At 39.3% G+C, this 20,874-nt stretch overlaps 1 protein-coding gene across 2 annotated transcripts in view; it reads right to left on the bottom strand.

Annotated features, from left to right (window-relative positions):
• ctnnal1 (catenin alpha-like 1) overlaps positions 1–20,874 on the bottom strand; it is a 209,648-nt gene that overhangs the window by 14,350 nt on the left and 174,424 nt on the right. For both annotated transcript variants that reach the window (XM_012964197.3, NM_001102965.1), the window contains 2 exon segments: positions 18,509–18,663; positions 3,561–3,609 (listed from right to left, as the gene is read on the bottom strand). In XM_012964197.3, the coding sequence (XP_012819651.2) occupies positions 3,561–3,609; positions 18,509–18,663 (204 nt within the window).

Consider the following 20,874-nt stretch of genomic DNA (forward strand, 5'->3'; position numbering starts at 1 on the left):
TGATATGTATAGTTTTATGGAGATTTCTTATATAGATACTTCTATAGATCAAAAACTCCCAACAGTAACTTATCAAATTTTCAAAGCATTACAGCAGAATACGGCAAAGCCAAAAATCCTGGGACATTAGGTTTACCCCAGGAAACCATATCTTTTTGAAAAGTACATATTGTGCCGAATCCAAAAGGGGTAACCATGTCTTTCAAATCCTAAGTACCAAACAGCAATGCTTTTCTGAATTTAGCAGTTTCCATATAAAATTATGAAAATTCTAAAAAAATCATCTCAAAGCTTGCATTTTACCCCATTATGTAGCCCCACATTTTGTAACGTATCAACGTAAAACATTCTAAATATGAAAGTCAGGGGTCTACTGAACAGTTTGATGGCCAATATGCATAATTACCAAACTATGTGGTGCACAGAGGCACCCAAATCGATATATAGAAGACAAAATTTCCATGGGCAAAGACAAGTAACAAAGAACAATGTGAAATGCAATAAAATCACTCCCTCCCAAAAAACACTATAATTAATGGGTATTTTTTCCGCCTAGTGTAGTCTGCAGTCAGAATCAAAGTTTGACTATTTTGTTTTGGGCAAATTCGTTTTCCAGACAAAATCAAGCGAAAAACACCTATGCAGAACTGACAATGCAATAAAATGGCTAAAAATGCAATAAATGACTAAAAATGCACCAAAATCATAGTAAAATGTAAAAGCACCAAAATAACATACAACAGGTATTGTGCAGTGCAGTTAGCAAATATGCTATCCGCAAAGGCAATAAACAAAAAAAAGATGCAATAAAAAAGTACCTACTAAGGTGGCCATACACAGGCCGATTCTAGCTGCCGATATCCGTCCCTTAGACCAACATAGTGCCTATTGTTGCCTAGAGTTCCCTGGGTGATCGTGCCCCAGGTGCCACTCATTCCCCATCTCTGTTCGTTACCTAGGGGCTGGGGAATGAAAAGGGAGCTCCCAAACCCGGAAGTACTGCAGAATGTAGAATATACGTTCTGTGTAGTAGATTTAACGTTCTTTGGCACTTAAAGGGTTAAAGGAAAATTATACCCCCCAAACAATATAAGTCTCTATAAAAATATATTGCATAAACAAGCTCATATGTAAAACCGTGCTTCATCTAAATAAAACGTTTCGTTAAAAATATACTTTTTAACCCTTTCACTGCCAGCCGTTTTGGTCAAAACGTAACTTGTATTGCCAGACAGTTTTTGAACATTTTGCACTGTTTCACTTTAGGGGCCTTTCCTCGGGGGGACTTTTAGTTTACCCAGGAAAACAATATATTAGTTTTTTTTTCAGGACAACCTAAGCTTTCAAAATATGGTAGAATTTTTGTGTAATTCTAATTCTGTAACAAGATATAGGCTTTATCCCATAAAATTGTACATTTTTGGTAAGAACAGATTCTGGGGAATCCAGAATAGGCACAACTGTCTGTCTACTCCAAACTATCAAGTCGCAATGCTTTCCTAAAGTTATTGGTTTTTATCAAAATTTGTGAAGATTTTAAAAAAAATCGCTTCAAAGCTTCCAGTCTATAGTATCTTATCTCCTATAGGTCATAAAGTAAACAAATAACACCCTAAATATGAACGCCACAATATGTATAGGTTTACCTAAGTATGTGGCATGTAGGGGCCCCAATGTGAACATACCCCAATGATCTATCATTTCTGTCATTTCAGCTTCTGCAAAATCAACATATTTACATTATTTTATGTAGGATAAAGCTAGTAAAAAGTAAGCTCACCCCAGAAAGTCATATTTTTGGAAAGTACACATTCCCCCGAATCTAAAATGGGTACCCGTGTCTTTCTACTTCAAAGTACCAAGCCGCACAGCTTTTCTAAAGTTAGCAATTTTGATGACATTTCCAAAAATCCCCTCAAAGCTTCCACTTGCAGCATCTTATCTCCCACATAGAACACCAGGGGTCCACTGAACAGTTTGATACCAAATATGTATAGGTTTACCTAAGTATGTGGCATGTAGGGGCCCCAATGGGAACATACCCCATATGATCTGTCATTTCAGCTCCTGCAAAATCAACAAATTTACATCCTTTATGTGGGATAATGCTACAAAAAAGTACGCTCACCCCAGAAAGCCATATATTTTTGGAAAGTACACATTCCCCCGAATCTATAATAAGTACACATTTCTTTTTACTCCAAAGTACCAAGCCGTAAAGCTTTCCTAAGTTTGCAGATTGTTATGACATTTCAGAAAATCATAAAAAGAAAAGCATAAAAATGTTGCAATTTGCCACATTTATCTCTCACAATTTCTTGATAAAGATCAGATAAAGGCAAATTACCCCAAATAGGAACACCTAAGGTCTACTGAACAGTTTGATGCCCAATATGCATAGATATACCAAAGTCTGTGGTATATACTGACCCCAAAATGAAAATAGCGCATATGGATTTCTCGCCTGCCAGCTCAGCTCTTGCATACAGAGCCCCCTGTCAGTGTATTATGTGCCATAAGATTCCCTAACTATACAGAAAAACCCAGAAAATCATATAGTTTTGGAAAGTATACATTCTGACAAATCAACATGGGTAAGGAGTGCTTTCTACACCAAAGTACCAATCTGCAAAGCTTTCCTAAAGTTATTGGATTTTATGAAATTTCAGAAAATAGCCTAAAAATATTGCAATTTGCTGCATTTATCTCATACAATTTCTTGCATACAAAGGCAAATCACCCCAAATAGGAACACCTACGGTCTACTGAACAGTTTGATTCCCAATATGCATAGATATACCAAAGTCTGTGGTATGTACTGACCCGAATATGAAAATAGCAGATATGGATTTCTCGCCTGCGAGCTCAGCTTTTGCACACAGTTATTTTTGTACACCAAAGTTACACATGGCAAAGCTATGCTAAAAATAGATTAGGAACACTTATACAGGGATAAAAATGCAATAAGACCACAAAAATTGTGCAAAATCAGTGAAACAACAAAATAAGTCTCAGGACCAACATGAGAGCCCCCCTGGCTCGTTGCCCAGGGGGCTGTCATTGCTAGAAACTGCCATCAATCAATTGACATAGTTCTGTCTTTTGCTTCCACACTACTTCCTGTTAAGGTTAGATCAAAATATTTTTGGTCATGTGATCTCTGAGGGAGCACACAGTCCATCACTAAATGGTGGTTTAAGGAAAAGGATGTAAAAGTGCAATATTTACTGATATATATATATTCCAGTTTGGTGAAATTCTTTAATAGGTCACTTAACATAATATAAACTTTCTGTTGGTTAAGTATTCATTCTGGGGGTATAGTTTTCCTTTAACCCAACTGAACAGCACAGTAATTTCTCAGCCCTCAGGTTAAGAAGCACAGCTCTAATCCCTGCAATTAAAAATGTACCCAGGTGTTTTCTAATAATTTAAATTCTACTTTAGGGATTTTATGTGCTTATGACTCAGGTAGAAAAGCATTTTAAGAAGTCTAGTTCATGGAAAGGAGACATTACTGTAACAATATAACCTGTAATTTCAATGCTAAACAACCTTACCTCTGCTTGGTGAAATAAATCTTGTGTGGTCTTCAGCAAACCTTCACCCCTTGAATAAATCAGAAAGAATAAGATTGTATAAGAGATAGCGGTTTATTTTCTGAGGAGACTCTCTGAACACCACCTTCTTTACCTCATTGCCACTTTGCTTGCCTCTTGGGCAACTAAAATATAATTCAAATAGTTTGTAAATAATCATCTAAATCCATAAATTAGTATGAAAGGGGCACAGTCCTCCAAGTAACGCACCAGTAGTGCAATTAAATACACAAACTCTGCCTCTGGACCCCTCTTCCCTATCTTCCCCATTGACACTTGCCTGCACTCATACTCCGTCCTTTCTCTGTCTTGTGGGTGGGCACAGGTGTAATACTCCCTGCACACCCGGTAGTTATGCCAATGTAACAAATATGATCATAGAAGCACTCATAGGGCGTGAAGAAATTCTTTATGTAAGTCAACATTGACATAAATAAAGAAATTTTTTTTTACTTTTTTCAAACACCATGAGTGACATTGACTGCATAGGTGAATATGAAACCAATTGGGTAAGCACTAACTTTTTTTTTACAGAGATAAAAGCAAAGCAGAAATTTTTGGAAAAATACTTATTGTGGCTTTAGGGACATGTGGGATAACTATTTTTATTTGGTTTTAAAATTTTCCAATACATTTTTGGCATTTTCAAATGCACATACAGACATGATTGGTTTAGAGGTAGTAGAAAATATCACTTAAAAAGGTAGACATACTATTTGCATTTATAGCAAGAAATGAGGATGAGAAACTATTCTTAGCAACATGTCTATGAAGATTTTCATTCATCCAGGTCATGGTATATCTAGTATAAATAAATTTGAAGCAACTGGACTTGTATAGTAATCATTGAAGACGTTTCACTACTCATCCGAGCAGCTTCTTCAGTTCAACTGACTGGTATGGGAAGTCCTCAGCATATATACTCTTCCACTAATCCAATCACAATGGCACTATGTAACTCTTCAGAAAGGTGACATCTGAAACTCACAGAGGTGTGAATGCTGTGGAGTTACTTTGAAAGGATTACCAAAGTATCATGCAACTCTTCAAACAGGTGTTACTTGTTAGAATTGCATGAATGGATGTGTGAAGAGTTCTGAAACTGCCGGGGTACAGATGTTAGAAAAGCATTGTATGTAGCAGACAGATGGTGTCGAAGTCCCCCGCCTCTGTTAAGGGATGGTTTCTCCACTTTGACATGAATGGCCTCTTTTACACCTCTTTCAAACCAGCGGTCTTCTTTGTCCAAAATTTGGACATTGCTATTTTCAAAGGAGTGTCCCTTGTCTTTTAGGTGTAGAAAGACAGCAGAGTCCTGGCCTGTAGTGTTCGCCCTCCTATGCTGAGCCATTCGCTTAGAGAGCAGTTGCTTTGTCTCACCAATGTAAAGGTCTGTGCACTCCTCGCTACACTGGACTGCGTATACAACATTGCTTTGTTTTTCCTTTGGTGTTGGATCCTTTGGGTGTACAAGTTTTTGTCTCAGTGTGTTGCTAGGTTTGAAAAACACAGGGATGTGGTGTTTGTTGAAAATTCTCCTGAGTTTCTCCGACACTCCTGCTACATAGGGGATGACTATATTGCGCCTTCTCTCTGCCTCAGGACGGTTATTCCTTTTTGGTGTTCCTGTTGGGCTTAGTTGCTCTTGTTTTGACAAAGGCCCAGTCTGGGTAGCCACAAGCTTTCAGTGCTCCTCTGAGATGTTTACATTCCTTGTCCTTGGACTCTGTATCAGTTGTTACACTTTCCGCCCTATGGTGTAGAGTTCTAATGACACCCAGTTTGTGTTCCAGCGGATGGTGGGAATCGAACAACAGATATTGATCCGTGTGAGTGGGTTTCCTGTATACTTCTGTTTTCAAGATACCCCCCTCTTGAATGGATATCAAACAGTCCAAAAAAGCAAGTTTGTTCTCATGGACATCCTCCCTTGTGAACTTGATGTTGTTGTCCACTGAGTTAATGTGTTCTGAAAAGGCCGCCACTTCGTTGGATCTGATTTTAACCCACGTGTCATCTACATACCTGAACCAGTGACTTGGTGTAGTTCCAACAGGAACACCAAAAGGAATAACCATCCTGAGGCAGAGAGAAGGCGCAATATAGTCATCCCCTATGTAGCAGGAGTGTCGGAGAAACTCAGGAGAATTTTCAACAAACACCACATCCCTGTGTTTTTCAAACCTAGCAACACACTGAGACAAAAACTTGTACACCCAAAGGATCCAACACCAAAGGAAAAACAAAGCAATGTTGTATACGCAGTCCAGTGTAGCGAGGAGTGCACAGACCTTTACATTGGTGAGACAAAGCAACTGCTCTCTAAGCGAATGGCTCAGCATAGGAGGGCGAACACTACAGGCCAGGACTCTGCTGTCTTTCTACACCTAAAAGACAAGGGACACTCCTTTGAAAATAGCAATGTCCAAATTTTGGACAAAGAAGACCGCTGGTTTGAAAGAGGTGTAAAAGAGGCCATTCATGTCAAAGTGGAGAAACCATCCCTTAACAGAGGCGGGGGACTTCGACACCATCTGTCTGCTACATACAATGCTTTTCTAACATCTGTACCCCGGCAGTTTCAGAACTCTTCACACATCCATTCATGCAATTCTAACAAGTAACACCTGTTTGAAGAGTTGCATGATACTTTGGTAATCCTTTCAAAGTAACTCCACAGCATTCACACCTCTGTGAGTTTCAGATGTCACCTTTCTGAAGAGTTACATAGTGCCATTGTGATTGGATTAGTGGAAGAGTATATATGCTGAGGACTTCCCATACCAGTCAGTTGAACTGAAGAAGCTGCTCGGATGAGTAGTGAAACGTCTTCAATGATTACTATACAAGTCCAGTTGCTTCAAATTTATTTATACTAGATATTCTTAGCAACATTTCGACTCCCCTTCATTTTTAATGTTTTTAAAGCATTTGCCTTCCTCTTCTGACTTCTTTATTCAGCTTGCAGTATAAAATGCTGTCTGATTGTTGTGGGCCAGGCAGTCATATTTATTGTTACTTTAAAAAGGCTAAAACATCTCACTTCAACCAGGTAATACTGCAGTCATTAGAAATGCCTCTAAAGCTGCAAATGACTACAATCTTCTAACAAGGATGCTGCACTTGTAGTTATGCAACTGACTGACAAGCATTATAGCCAAGTAGTTATCGTACCACTGTATAACTAGAAAAACGTTTGTATTCAAGCCTCATTGAGAAGGTGGCTATTGCTTATAATTTGGCACCAGCTGGTGCAGTCAACAAGTTAAAAACAATATATTATTCAGATTAGTCATTAGTCAAATTCCAGCGGCTGGGGTGATTTAGCTACACACAACATTTAATTGCGGTTGAAGAAATATCTTTTAATAGCTTAGCGGGGCCCTCCATAACTGATCAAAAAATGCTTTTATAGATCTTACATGAGTGTTACATTTAAAATGTAATGTCTGGCTCAAACTGTTACACCTGATGGCCAAACACAGAGCGTGAAGGTAGTGAAAAAACTGCATGCTTCATGCACACCTAGATGTTATTCCCTAGAAAGGAACCGCCTAGGCAGAAATGGTTAGGTTTTCCCTTCTCTAGTTGTTTCTCTATGGCAAAATACATATTCATTGTACACCTGCGCTGCATTTGAGTTCTAGCATTACCACCAGATGAGTGGTACAGAGTGGTACAGCAGATGTTATACTGGGTTATTCATTTATTTAAATTCATTATATGATGTAAACATAAGGAAGCTGCTTTATGGGAGTTACTTACATGCCAAAACAAATAAGGGCAGCAAGACTAGGTTTTATTTTTTTTGATAAAACAAACTAAGATTTTTGTACTCATTTAATGGTATGGTCAGACCATGGACACTATTTTAAAAAGGCATAGTCAAGATACAGAAAAACATTAATGATTTCCCATGTTGAGCCACATACTGTACACATGTGCACTCCTGGCCAATAATCAAGAAAAAAGCATTGCCTGCAGCAGAGGGAAGACAGGCAGCCAAGATGGTGATTTACAATGGCAAACAATGACTCACAAAGAAACTGAATTGGCAAGGGCATTTCTTTTTAACTTCAAAAACACATTTAATTGTTATGCCTAAGGTAAAAGCAATGTAACTACTTTTAATGAAACTTTAACAATGATTACACAAACAGTTTGCATGCTCCTGACTTATTCCTGAAGATCAAAATGCAGCACTTATAAGGAGGCTCAAGTCATTGTTGTTTTCCAAAATTGCTTTATGTGGAAGTGTGGTCAAAAGTCATTAATATACACTTGTCCTTATAGCTCAGGGAAAATCATTACATTAGGAACACAATGACAAAAACAGGCACATCTGTCCAGCAAGTCTACATTAATTCAAAAGTTATAAAGCATTGCTCAAAGCACAAGGCAGTTTTGTAGCTAATGAGAAGGAGTTGATAGGTATATTTTTATACAAAATATTAAGACAAGACAGCAAACAACCCTATTGCTCTCCATAATTATTGTTGACATTTGTAAAATGGGAATAGTATGTACAGAATGCTAATATGCTTCACCGCTAAGCTCCATAAGTGGCATATGCCCCAATGCTTCCATCCAAAAATTCAAAACTCATCTCATCTTTCCATTCGATTAAGTAATGTAATATTATCTGAGGTGGACAGACTTCAAGCACATTTCTTAACACTGATTGATTATGTACTATTATGATAAATGGGAAATATAAAGCATCAGCCCAGGGCTGATAGGGCTTATCTTGAAAACATTTTTTGCCTATAAGACAAGAAACATATGTAGTTCTTGCAGATGACTCAACATTTCACTTTTACTTTAGCACTTCCTGGTTCTGCAGAGTTCTGCATTAGCAGCACAGAGCATGTGCAATGAATCAGCAAAAAAGAAGATAGGGGTCTACTGGGGGTATCTTTTAAGGGATAGATCTTCCCTGCTAAAGGGTTGTGGTTGCCTTGGTAGAAAGGGAATAATATCGCATTTTTGATAAATATATTTGTTATAGGAAATTAGTGCAGTTAATGCAGTTCTCTAAGTGGTGCCACTGCCAAAGAAGTTTTGCCCAGCATAGTACAGTGAACAGTGCCACCCTGGCTGCAAATTATCTGACAATTAAGAGGTGAAAACTGTCACAATGAGCTTAACCCTATGCTCTGCAAGAAGCCTTTAATCCTTTGTAAAATAAAGAAACAGCGGATAGAATTTGCAAATATGTTAGATGATATGTAAGTTGTTTTTTTTTTTTTAATAAGTTTTTATTTATGTGATTTTTTTTTTATTTTGCATTTAGTAGAACAGGTCACAAAAGTGCACCTATTGGGGATTCCCATGGTGCAAGGTTATTATGATATTTGTAAATTATATACATCAAACATAGAGTAAAAGATAAAAGAAACAGGAAAAAAGAACTGGTAACTTGTGTGATAATTGCTTTTATAGGTAAATATATTTTTCGTGGACCTGTAAGAAAGTTAAAAAAAAATTAGTATGGGTTTGGAGAGGTCATCGAAGGAAATTAGTTGTCTAATCTGGATTTTACTTTCCAGAGTTGATGATTTCCAGGCTTTGGCAATTGTTTGCTTTGCTGCAGAGAAAATATGTGTGATTAATTTTCTTAAGTATTTGTTGCCTCCAGATATATTTTTGTTTAGTAGAGCTTCAGCAGGATTCTTCCAAAGCGAGAGACCTGTGACTGCTGTGATTAAGGTGTAGATACTTATTCAGAAGCGGGCTACAGTTGGGCAGTCCCACCAGATGTGAAGAAAGAAGCCTTGTTGGTTACCTGCTCGAAAGCATAATGGTGATGGAGATGGGTACCAGCTAGATATTTTAGTAGGGACCAGGTACCATTGATGTAGAATCTTTTGAGTAGTCTCTTGTATCAATACATTTATAGAACATAACACTGAGCCCATAAAGATATCCAGCCAGGTAGCTTCATCAAAGCATAAATGAAGTGTACTTTCCCAAGTCTGGACACATTTTAATTCCTTAATTGGGGTCAGATGGGTTAGCATGTTGTATAAGAAAGATAATGCTCCTTTGAGAGAGGTGAGCATAAGCATAAGCGTTCAAATGCTGTGGGGGGATCGTCTATCTCTATAAAGAGATTTAATGAAGTCTGTGATTTGATGATAGCAGAACCATTGGGTGTGTGAAATTTTATAGTTATCTTGGAGTTTCAACCACGGCATTAGAGTATTTGAGTTGGTCAATGATTGTATAGTGCATAGATTGGATTGTTCCCACAAATGAAATCCTGCAGTCGATAAGCCTGGCATGAAGTCAACATTGATTATAAGGTAAGTAACTGGTTTGTGTGGGGAGCATAGTTTGTAGGAGTCTTTGGAACTGTCCCAGAACTTTACTAAATGAGAAACTATTGGGTTATTTTGTGTCTGAGAAACCGTGTGGTTAGTCCAAAGTAGATTTCTAAGAGAAATTTCTGGTAAAGGATCCTGTTCTATGATAGCCCAGAATGGTTTATCTTTGGTTAAAGGGGACCTTGCACCCTAAGAAATAATTCAAAATTCTTTTCTATTGTTTTTGTTAAACAAAAAAAATCACTTACACTATATAAGTAATAGAAATCTTGTTTCCTTCAGTCCTGGTATTTACAAAATCACAGCAAATAGGCAGGTGCAATTTTGTGGACACTGTTATTAAGGCAGGCTTTGTATGACCCCAAAATCTTGTGTATGTGCCAGAACGGGGTCCAGATGCCCAAGCCCATGCACTGGCTAAACAATAAGATGGTTAGGAGGGAGGGGAAAGTGTGAGTTGTATGGAAAGTTAAAGTACTAGTCTGCCTTAGGAATAGATGCGGGGCAGGCAATATATGATTGACAGCTGGGATTTTATTAAATGCTTTTATAATGGGTTTGGATGTGTCAATATAAAAATGAATTTGGGTTTCTTGTTTAATTTGAAAAGGACTTTTATTATACAGCTTTTTATGGCTAGGTCCACTTTAAATGCCAAGGTATTAATTGGGTCAACTGGGATGCAATGTAAAAACATCTCAAGTTGGGGATACCCAGTCCTCCTTTATGACAAGCTGTTTTAAAGCTCATTCGGGCCTCTTCCTGTTCCACACAAATTTCGTGAATGTTTTTTGTCCTTTAGGGGGAGAAAGTGCAAAATAAATATGATAGCAAAGGGAAAGCAGACATTTTCGATGCTGTGACTCTCACTGGCCATGAAAGTTCAAGTTTATCCCATGACTTTACCATATTTAAAACTTTTTGGCCTGTTTGAAGGTAGTTGTTGGAGGCAAAGGATGTGTAATTGTCAGAAAGGTGTACGCCAAGGTATTTAATGGTCTTAGTTTGCCACTTAAATTCAAAATTGATCTCCAATAGTTTTTTTAAGATGCTGCTGGAGATTTATGCTGGAGGGATTAATCTCTAGTCCTGAAATATTTGAGAAATTTGAGAGAGTTTTGTATAAATATGGAAGGAAGTCATGGGATTAGACATAGTCATTATTATATAATCAGCATACAACGTGCATTTATAGTCTGAATTTCCTACTGTTATACCAGAAATCTCATCATTTAGTCTTAGTGTTTGGGATAAGGGCTCAATGGCAAGTGTAAACTGCAGGGGTGACAAGAGACACCCCTGTCCGGTGCCCCTACCTATATTGAGAACTTCTGAAGAAAAGCCCATGTGACTAACTCTAGCTGTAGGGAAATTGTAGAGGGCCTTAAAGGAGAAGGAAAGGCTAATAAAGAGTTAATCTCAAGCTGCAGGCATACCTTCAGTTGTCTCAATAGTGCCCTTAAGTCTCCCCATATTTCACCTGTTCAGAAGATCTGCAGCCAAACACGGAGAAAAAAACGCTGAGCTGGGTAGTGAAGATTCCCATAATGCATCGCTCCTGCCCAGACTTGGCGACTTGGGACTGTAGGCAGCGCATGCACACAAACAGGAGCGCAGCTACAGGAGAGAGAGGTGACATGCAGACCCGGCAGGCTAAACTCTGGTGGAGTGAGTAGCGGGGGGGGGGGTGACACGGTGGGGGAGCGAGTAGTGGTGACACGGTGGGGGAGCGAGTAGTGGGGGGGGTTTTGGCGGTGGCGCTGATATGTGGGGGAGCGAGTAGCGGGGGGGTGTTTGGCGGCGGCGGTGGTGACATGGTGTGTTGGAACGACAGATCATCAATGATCCGTTAGGCTTCCAGAGTGGTCTCTCAAAGTCAAGCTCAGATGTGGCTACATAGCCAGATGCTTGGCACTATGGTGAAACTGCCTGAACAAATCTGACCAGGTATATCTATTTTCGGCTTTTCTTCTGAAATATGAAGGATACAGCTAATGTAATCTAGCCAGAAAGTCTATGCTTGTTGCCTTTCATTTAAATGCACTCACTGGCATGGGGGGGGGCTGGCTTGTGCTTTTCAGGAATAGCCCATACTGACATGCTGGGCAAGATGGCGGCGCCGTTCACTGAAACAAGTATGTAGGTTCTAGTAAGTGTATCTCTGTAAATCTTTCTCTAGGCAAGCCAGAAATATAGCGTTTTTACACAGCAATAGTAGTACTATTTAATAGTGTGCTTAATAGATTTTGACTTTCCTTGTCCTTTAATAAATTGCAGAAAAGAAATAGGGAAACCATAAGCAACTAAAACATTTTGTTTATAAGCCCATTAAAACTGTTTTGAAAGCTTTTTTTAAGTCAAGGGATAGAAGCATGGAGGGAACATCCTTTGTTTTTGCTGTATGTATGGGGCTTTGCTAAGAGCTTAATGTCTAGGTTTAGGATCGATATAGGGTGAGAATTTTTACAGTTAGTATGGTCTTTATCTGGTTTTGGTATTACCACAAATTGTACTTGTAAATCGTTTCTGCTGAAGTGTCCTGTACCCTGCATTATGTCATTAAAGGAGAAAGAAAGGTAAAAACTAAGTAAGCTTTATCAGAAAGGTCTATGTAAATACAGCCATAAGGACTCACAGAAACGCTGCACTGACATCTCTGAAAAAAGATTTCTGTGTCTGTAGTTCCTGTGCCACAGACACGCAGCTTTCTGCTCTCTGCTCTCACCTACTCCCTCAAGAATGTAAGAACTCACTCCCCCCCTTAGGAATGTGGATCTGAGCCAATCAGCAGGAAGCTGACTCATAGGGGCACATTCATGAAAACTCGAGTTCGAATCCCGAATGGAATAAATTCGGATTGGATACGTTAATCTGGGCCTGGGGATTTATTTATTTTTAATTGTTTTATAGCTTTCTTAGTTTCTTCTAAATAGATCGGGTTTGACATAATTTTTATTTGTTGGGGTGTTAGAGAGGGTAGATTTGATTGTCTCAGAAATTGTTCTAGAGAGTGTAATCTAGGGTCTTTGCGTTTCTGATATAATATTTGGTAGTAAGATGCAAATTCTTGGACAATGTGTGCAGAGTTTGCTGTCAGGGATCCATCCTTCAATCTGATTTGATTAAAGGGGGATGGATCAATTAAACTTATTTAATAACTGTTGTGTCATCATAGTATCAGCTTTATTTGCTTTCCTATAGAATTTTTGCTTTGTTGATAATAATCTTATTTCTTTTTTTGTTTTTATTAAATTTTAATTATCAGAAATGATCACATGGTACCACTCAGCTTGGCCAAATCATGGTATTAGAGTGAGATGTTGATAAGTGATTAATTGCCAAGGGTTAATAAGGTTTTACCCAAAGGTGGGGGTTGAAAAATTTTGGGCAGCAAATGTACTAATGGCTTTTGTCATAAATATATGGCTACTTATGTATATGGTAGCTGTTTTGCTATTGAGAAAGCTAAATCTCCCTAAGGAGATATACACCCTAGGATACACATAGGGGCCTAAATTGAAATATACACATAGGATTCACATAGGAGCCTATTTATCAAGCTGTGTAATAAATGGTGAAAAAATACACCACACATTACCAGCCATCACTTTGTAAAAAAAAAACAAGGGTACTTAAATTGTGCAATGATTTTCAGCGATTGTGTGTGTGTGTAAAAATCTGTTTTTTCTGCTGGAACTTATTTTGTGCTTGAACTTTTCCCATTTACTTTAATGTATTACGCCAAAGGCTGAAGTGGTGTAAAATAATTGTCAAATACCTTGATAAATTCACCATTATTTTGCACAGCTTTTTACACTGTTCTTCTGGCGTTAATTCACACAATATCATAAACAGGTCCCATAGGTAGAAAATGAGGAGCACATTGCGGCAGAGGCCAAAACTAACCCCAATTTTTTTTAAAGCATATTAATAGTTAAATGGTGCAAGTAGAGAGTGTGGCCCCATTGATTTATATGGTTACAATGGAAACAGAAAAGGCAAATGTGTTAAACCAGTTCTTTCCTTCAGTGTATACTATAGAGGAGCCAGAGTGCCAAAATCCACCCAACAGCTGCACAGTTGGCTCAGCTCAAACTAGTCAGTGGTTGACTCAGGATATGGTGCTTAAAGGTTTACTCAAGATTAAACAAGATTGAACAAGGCACCAGGGCCAGATGGAATACACCCTCGGGTACTGAGTGAGCTTAGTTCTGTTTTACAGTGGCCTCTGTTTCTGATATTCTCAGACTCGCTTTCATCTGATATGGTACCTATGGATTGGAAGAAGGCTAATGTCATTCCTATATTTAAAAATGGATTAAGATCTCAGCCTGGCAATTATAGGCCTGTAAGTTTGACATCCGTGGTGGACAAGTTATTTGAAGGTTTGTTAAGGAATCACATACAAAATTATGTTCTGGAGAATGACATTATGAGCAGTAATCAGCATGGCTTTATCAATAATAGGTCACGTCAGATCAATTTAATTGCTTTTTGTGATGAGGTTAGGAAGTTAGTAAGCTGGACAGTGGGGGTGCAGTTGATGTGATCTATTTGGATTTTGCCAAAGCATTTGACACCATTCCCTACAAATGACTGCTTTCTATTGGTCTTAGTGAAGTCATTTGCAGATGGATAGGAAACTGGCTACAGGATCGAGTACAGAGGGTGGTTGTTAATGATTCATTCTCTGGAGGAGGAGATTACCAAGAAGGTGACCTTCCACGCCAGTAGTTGTAGGCATGGGCATGGATTCAAAAGGCTTGTGTTCAAGTACTCTCAGAACCAAATTCAAGTCGCATGGCAGAGAAAGGTGAGGATACAGGGGGGTTGATGTGGGTGGTGGCTTGTAAAAATATTTTAATATCATGGTGAAGTGCCAGAGATGTTTGAAAAAAAAGTGATAATGCAGAGAGGTGTAACTTTGAACAAGTTCACCCCCAGGGCCTTGTCCAGGCCATCCTTAAAGGGGACCTGTCACCCAGACATAAAAAGCTTTATAATAAAAGTCCTTTTCACACCCATACCCATTATAAAGGCATTTAAAAATCCCAGCTGTCAATCATATATTGCTTGCCCTGCCTCTATGCCTTAGGCATAGAGGCGGGACAAACAATAACTTTAGCTTTCCGTTCAGCACTACCTAGATATCACTGCGCATATCACTTTTCCCCTCCCTCCTCATGATCTAATTGTGTAGCCAGTGCATGGGTATGGGCATCTGGTACCCCATTCTGGCACATACACAAGATTTTGGCATGATACAAAGCTTGCCTTAATAACAGTGTCCACAAAATGGTGCCTGCCTGCGTGCTTGCTGTGATTGTGTAATTCCAAGACTGAAGGAAACAAGATTTATATTATTTATATAGTATAAGTGAAGTTTATTTTGCTCTACTAACAATATAGAAAAAGATTTGGAGTTATTTCTTAGGGTGACAGGTCCCCTTTAAGGAAGTTAGTTGGAACGTGACAAGTGACACAGTTGGAACGTGACAAGTGGAGTGAACCAAAAATTTGCCTTTGCACCAATTGGCCAATGTGCGCCAGATGCAGTAATAGGCAGAGGATGTTGTGGCCTTCCTGGCCTGTAAGAGGCCTTTAATAGCCACGCTGTGAGAGAAAGCCTTTTGCGATTGGGGAGTCGGCAATGACCCTGCAGTAAGTCTTCCCTTTGTGGTAGGTGCCACAGGTGGGTCATGAAGAGGCTCAATAAGTCAAAGAACCAGCTCTCTTGAGGCAATATGGGTTAATCATGATTACTGTGGCACAACCATCTTAGGATTGGGTGGATCACAGGAATCGGTGGAAAAATGTACACAATGCTGAAGATCCAAAGAGTTGTTATAGCGTCAACTGAGAATGCCTCAAGCAATGCTTACTTGCTGTGAGTGCCACCTTGATGATTTATGTAAGCCACCGCTGTGGCCCTGTCCAATTGTATCTTTATCGTTCGATTTTGTAGTAGATGGGTCCAGTGGGATAGGGAGTGGTAAATCACTTTGATCTTTAGGATGTTGATATGGAGCATTGTCTCCTGGTAAGACCATTTTGGCCTGGATTTTGCGATGTTCGTAGACACCCCTGCCTCAGAGGCTGGCATTTGTTGTGACTATCGCCCAGTATGATACTGAACACACTCTGCCCTTTGAGGTTGGCGTCTTGGAGCCACCACTGGAAGGAATGTTTTGTGGGTGAGTGTAATGTGAACATCAAGGTTGTGGTGAAGCTTGTTTTAGTAACAGATAACGTTCAGCTGAAGGCAGCGCATGTGAAATTGTGCATAAGCAATCACCTTGATTGAGAAAGTCATGAGTCCAAGTAGTCGCATACAGAACCTAGTGGTGATCCGTTTTTGCATAGTAGCATGTTGTACTGCTAATTTAGGTTGTTTAGCTTTTCTGGGGTGATGAAGACTTGGTGAGTTCTGGAGTTACATTGGACTCCAGGCGGGTTTAGTGCTTTTTGCATGGTTGACGAGCGACCCACGAGATGAGAGGATGGTCTTGAAACTGGTAATGGCCTCCAGATATAGCAAAGTGTAGGAATTCTTGATGCTGTCTGTGTATAAGCACTGACGCAAAGAAGTCTTCATGCTCTATGTTCGAAATAGTACCTTCTGTACTATTCCATCTTTCATGGGAACTAGGAACAGGTTTGACTAAAACCCTTTTCCCTTATTTTGTGCTGGTGCAGGGATGATATCCCAAGGTGACAACCTGCACTCCAAGTTTTTATCCATAATGCTCATCTAGCAGCGACAGACAAGGCTGATGATTTTGCTAGTAACTGTAGGACATTCATGGAGGATTTGCATAAGAAATGGACTCCATTTTGAATGCAGATGGCACAGGCTGATGCAATGATGGGCTAAAAAATTGTACTGGAACTGGAAAAAATAATCTTCAGTAAGGTTTCTGCTGTCCTGTCCATTGGGTCTTTAAATAAAGTACCATCTTCGAGGGGAATGGTGGTATGTTTAGCTAACCTTAGGGATGATTTTCAATTTGTTGCGGTGTGTTGGGTGTTTGGGATAAAGCTTATCTATACAATTGCCCCTGGAAAGCCTATTGTACAGGGCATTCCATTCTTTGTGAATGGTTTCAGTTACAGTGTCATGTTTCTTCTTTTGTGTGGAGGCAAAAAGTTTGTCCTTGATGTACCAAGAGATTGAAACATATATAACAGTAGCGCATTCACCACTTCTAATTGAGATTTAGGTGGTTGTTCTGCCGCTGGTAGGGATTCGGAAGTCACGTCCTTCCAGTCACTGTCTTCCTCCTGCAAAGCCCCTTCAAATATAGCTTTGTGAAGCACATCTGGTGGTGGAGCTGAAGAATTAGGAGCACAAATTGTGGGTGGCCCAGGAGCCATGTCTTGTGCGCATTGGGCTATCAGCATGGCAGTTATCTTATGTACAGAACAGAAGAAAAATACTCAGCGCTTCTCGTGGTCTTCGTAAAGTGTGTATAATCTGTGTTTATTGTGTGCAGCCTCCTCCCAACAACTCCCCTTTGACTGGGTATTCAAAGATCTCCAAACAATGTGCATTGGAAGCGCATAAAAATAAAGAACATGTGAAAATATGGTGTAATATTTCTTAAATTAATAAAACACCCACAAGTGCAAGCTTGAAAAATGTGACCATAAATGAGATTAAATGATACATTTTGTCCTCCAGTGCAAAATGGTGAGCCGATGCACTCACCAGATGTAAAATACAGCAAGGCAAAGAAAATCTGCAGATTTGATCGTAGTAATAAAGCGGGATCCTCAAATTATGATAAAATGAGAGAAAACAAACATAGTGTAATACTATTTATTAAAAATAAAACCTGTCCATGAGAATCCCGCTTTACCAGTACCATCAAGAATCTGCAGATTTACTTTGACTTGCTATATTTTACATCTGGTGAGTGCATCAGCTCACCATTTTGCACTGGTGGACAAAATTTATCATTTAATCTCATTTATGGTCACATTTTTCAAAGTATTAATTTAAGAAATATTACACCATAATTTCACATGTACTTTATTTTTATGCACTTCCAATGCATAAGAGATCTTATGTACAGAAGCTGTTATGCAAAGGATGGTTGCTTGAAAAGCATGTAGCCACTCTGGCAGTTGTGAGGGAGGGTTACGAGGCTCCTCAGATGTATTTAAGGGTTTGCACTTTTTTAATGTTTGACTCTCTGAGTCTTCCATGAGGTGAAATCCAACAGCAAAGAATGCTGTACCATTAGCCTAATCATTTATTTTCCATCTATAGATTTATATACTGTACATATAAGCATTTTAGCAAGATTTGCTGTTATTAATGTTAAAAAGTACTGATCAGTACAAAGCACTACTTTACTATCTTGACTACCTCACTGTCAGTTTTATTGTACACCTATTGAACAACACCGATTCATTCAGAAGGCTGGTGAGAAAAGTGCTGGTAGTGGAGACTGCTCCTCAGAAAGCTGTACCATTAAGCACTTCTTTGCATTTTTAATTAAAGCCTGATAACAGAGAAACTTAAAGATTACATTGGTAAAAGTTCCTAAAAATCAAAATAATCCAGAAATAAAAGCCCACCTGGTAAATAAGTACATAGTGTAGGCCATGCTGGACATACTTTGTCCATTTCTGACCACTTCATTCTCTTGGTCTTCCCATTTTTCTGCTTCAGAGTCCACATCTGAACTAAGCAAGCGCACTTCTAGTCCCAACTTGGCAATTTTTCCCTGTTCCTGTATGTAAGAATATTTTGACATAATTATCCTTTATTATGAGTCAAAATTATGTATCATGGTAGTGCTACTGTAGAATTATTCAACAATGTACCAGCAGTTACACATTCAGAACAGACATGTGCTTACCCAAACTCACAAGAACTAGCTTGAACAAAATGAAGTATGCCCTTTTGGGGGGCTTGGATTTTCTGTAAAATAACATAATGGGTCATTTATCACTTACAGGGAAGTGTGCAAAAAAAAAAAAAAAAAAAAAAATACAAGCAACCATGCTTTCCGTACTTTGGGTAAGCACCCATAGGTACAGGTACTTGTTCTCCAAAATGGAGACCAGGGCTCTAAACTTTCTGCGTGAATACAGAGCAGCCTCTATGACAATGCTGTATTCATGAGAAGTGAATGGTAGTTGGCATGTAGTCTTCTCCGAACTTGCACAGACGCACAAGTTAGAGAGCACCAGTGGTGCAGGCTGAAAAGGACTTACCAGCTTTCGTATGATAGGACATGCTTGCGCCCACCAGAGTTGTATTACCTTACGTCAGATTTTTATGCATAATGACCCTGGATATATGTGCTTCTTGAATTAGCACTTAAGGTGCAATTTTGCAACCTTTAGTACTCTATCACCTCTGTCTGGTGTCAGCTTAAATGACCTCTAAAACATATTACAGAAAACAGGGAACTGTTTTGTTATCAGACATAAAACACTGCTGTGTTTACTTAATATGTTTTCACAGTTCGCTTGGATCCAAGTGAGTGCAGTGGAGCACCATTTAGTTAATGTGTGTTACACAGTATCGTACAGGCTCTGCCAGAAAGCTTTTCTATTTTTTTTTTTTTACTCAGTAACTTCCTGCTGGGCAATATGAATGGCAAATGATTACTAAAGAACCAAATTGCAGTGTTGTCAGTGTTTTAATTGCTGGCCCTGCTTTTTTAGCTTCTATAAAAGTCTTTTTTTCTTAAATCCTAAAATAAAATGTGATGTAAACCAAACATAAACAGACAGGATGAAATGTATAGAAAATGAACAGACAGCAGTGATACTGATAATAAATTCTAGTAATAAAAGGAAAATCATCTTAGGAACATATATTAGAGCAATATGCTCTAATAAAGTAAAGTACTGTTCAACAAGTTAAACTACAATTTATATTATACAAGATAAAGTTGGAAATCTAAATAAGCAGTTTGATTGAATCTATTAAAATTGTAGCAAACGTATTTCTGAATAATTAATATGGTTTGAAGTAAGAATAATTTAGAAAATATTTACTAAGGCTAGTAATAATGGCTGAAATGTGGAAAAAACACAAATATAAAAGTGAAAGTGTTTTGGCTGCATTCTGTGGCTTCAAAATATTTTATGGTAAAACACCAAAAGCTTTTAACCATACATACCCTAGCCATAATAATAGCACAATGGCTCCCAAATAGTCTGCTTTGTCCCCCTAGGGTAGCCTAGAGCAGTGTCTAGGACAGGGGTGGGCAAACTTTTTGGCTCAGGGGCCACATTGACTAACAGACGGGCCGGACTGGGCCAGGACAGCGTTACGCCCGGGGCTGCCATCAGAAATTATGGGGCCTCTCAGCTCTACCCCAGCATCCTGCAGCTCCACTACCCAGCATCTTGAAGTTCCCCACCCAAGTATCCTGCAGTTCCCCACCCCAGCATCCTGCAGTTCCCCACCCCAGCATCCTGCAGTTCCACTCCCCAGCATCTTCCAGCTTCTCCTAAAATCCTCCCACCAGCTCCCCCCAGCATCCGCCATGACCTGCGGCTCCCTCCTCCAGCGACCCGCTGCTTTCTCAGTCCCGTCCTTCTGTTCCCCGGCTCCCCAGTGCATTCTTTTATATGGTTGCGCCCCGTGCCTGCTGACGTTGTGCGCACGCACAGGGCGCATCCAATCAGGGCCCGTCATTTTTTTAAGGGGGCCGGAGACGGCGGGCCGGATTGAAAGGGCTAACGGGCCGGATGTGGCCCGCGGGCCGTAGTTTGCCCACCCCTGGTCTAGGAGGAGAATCTAACCTGATGCCCAGTCTGGTTAACATTATTAAAAAAAACTCATGACACCTTGATAACCAACCCCCCGATACTCCTGACAGTTGAGCTAAAATATCAGTAAGAGATTTGGGATTAACAGCCTTTTGTTAGGATTTTAGGGGGATCTTGTACCAAGAAAAAATTTGAAAACCACTGCAACAGAA

The sequence above is a fragment of the Xenopus tropicalis genome, chromosome 6 (assembly GCF_000004195.4).
Source record: "Xenopus tropicalis strain Nigerian chromosome 6, UCB_Xtro_10.0, whole genome shotgun sequence".
In the NCBI taxonomy this organism is placed as follows: domain Eukaryota; kingdom Metazoa; phylum Chordata; class Amphibia; order Anura; family Pipidae; genus Xenopus; species Xenopus tropicalis.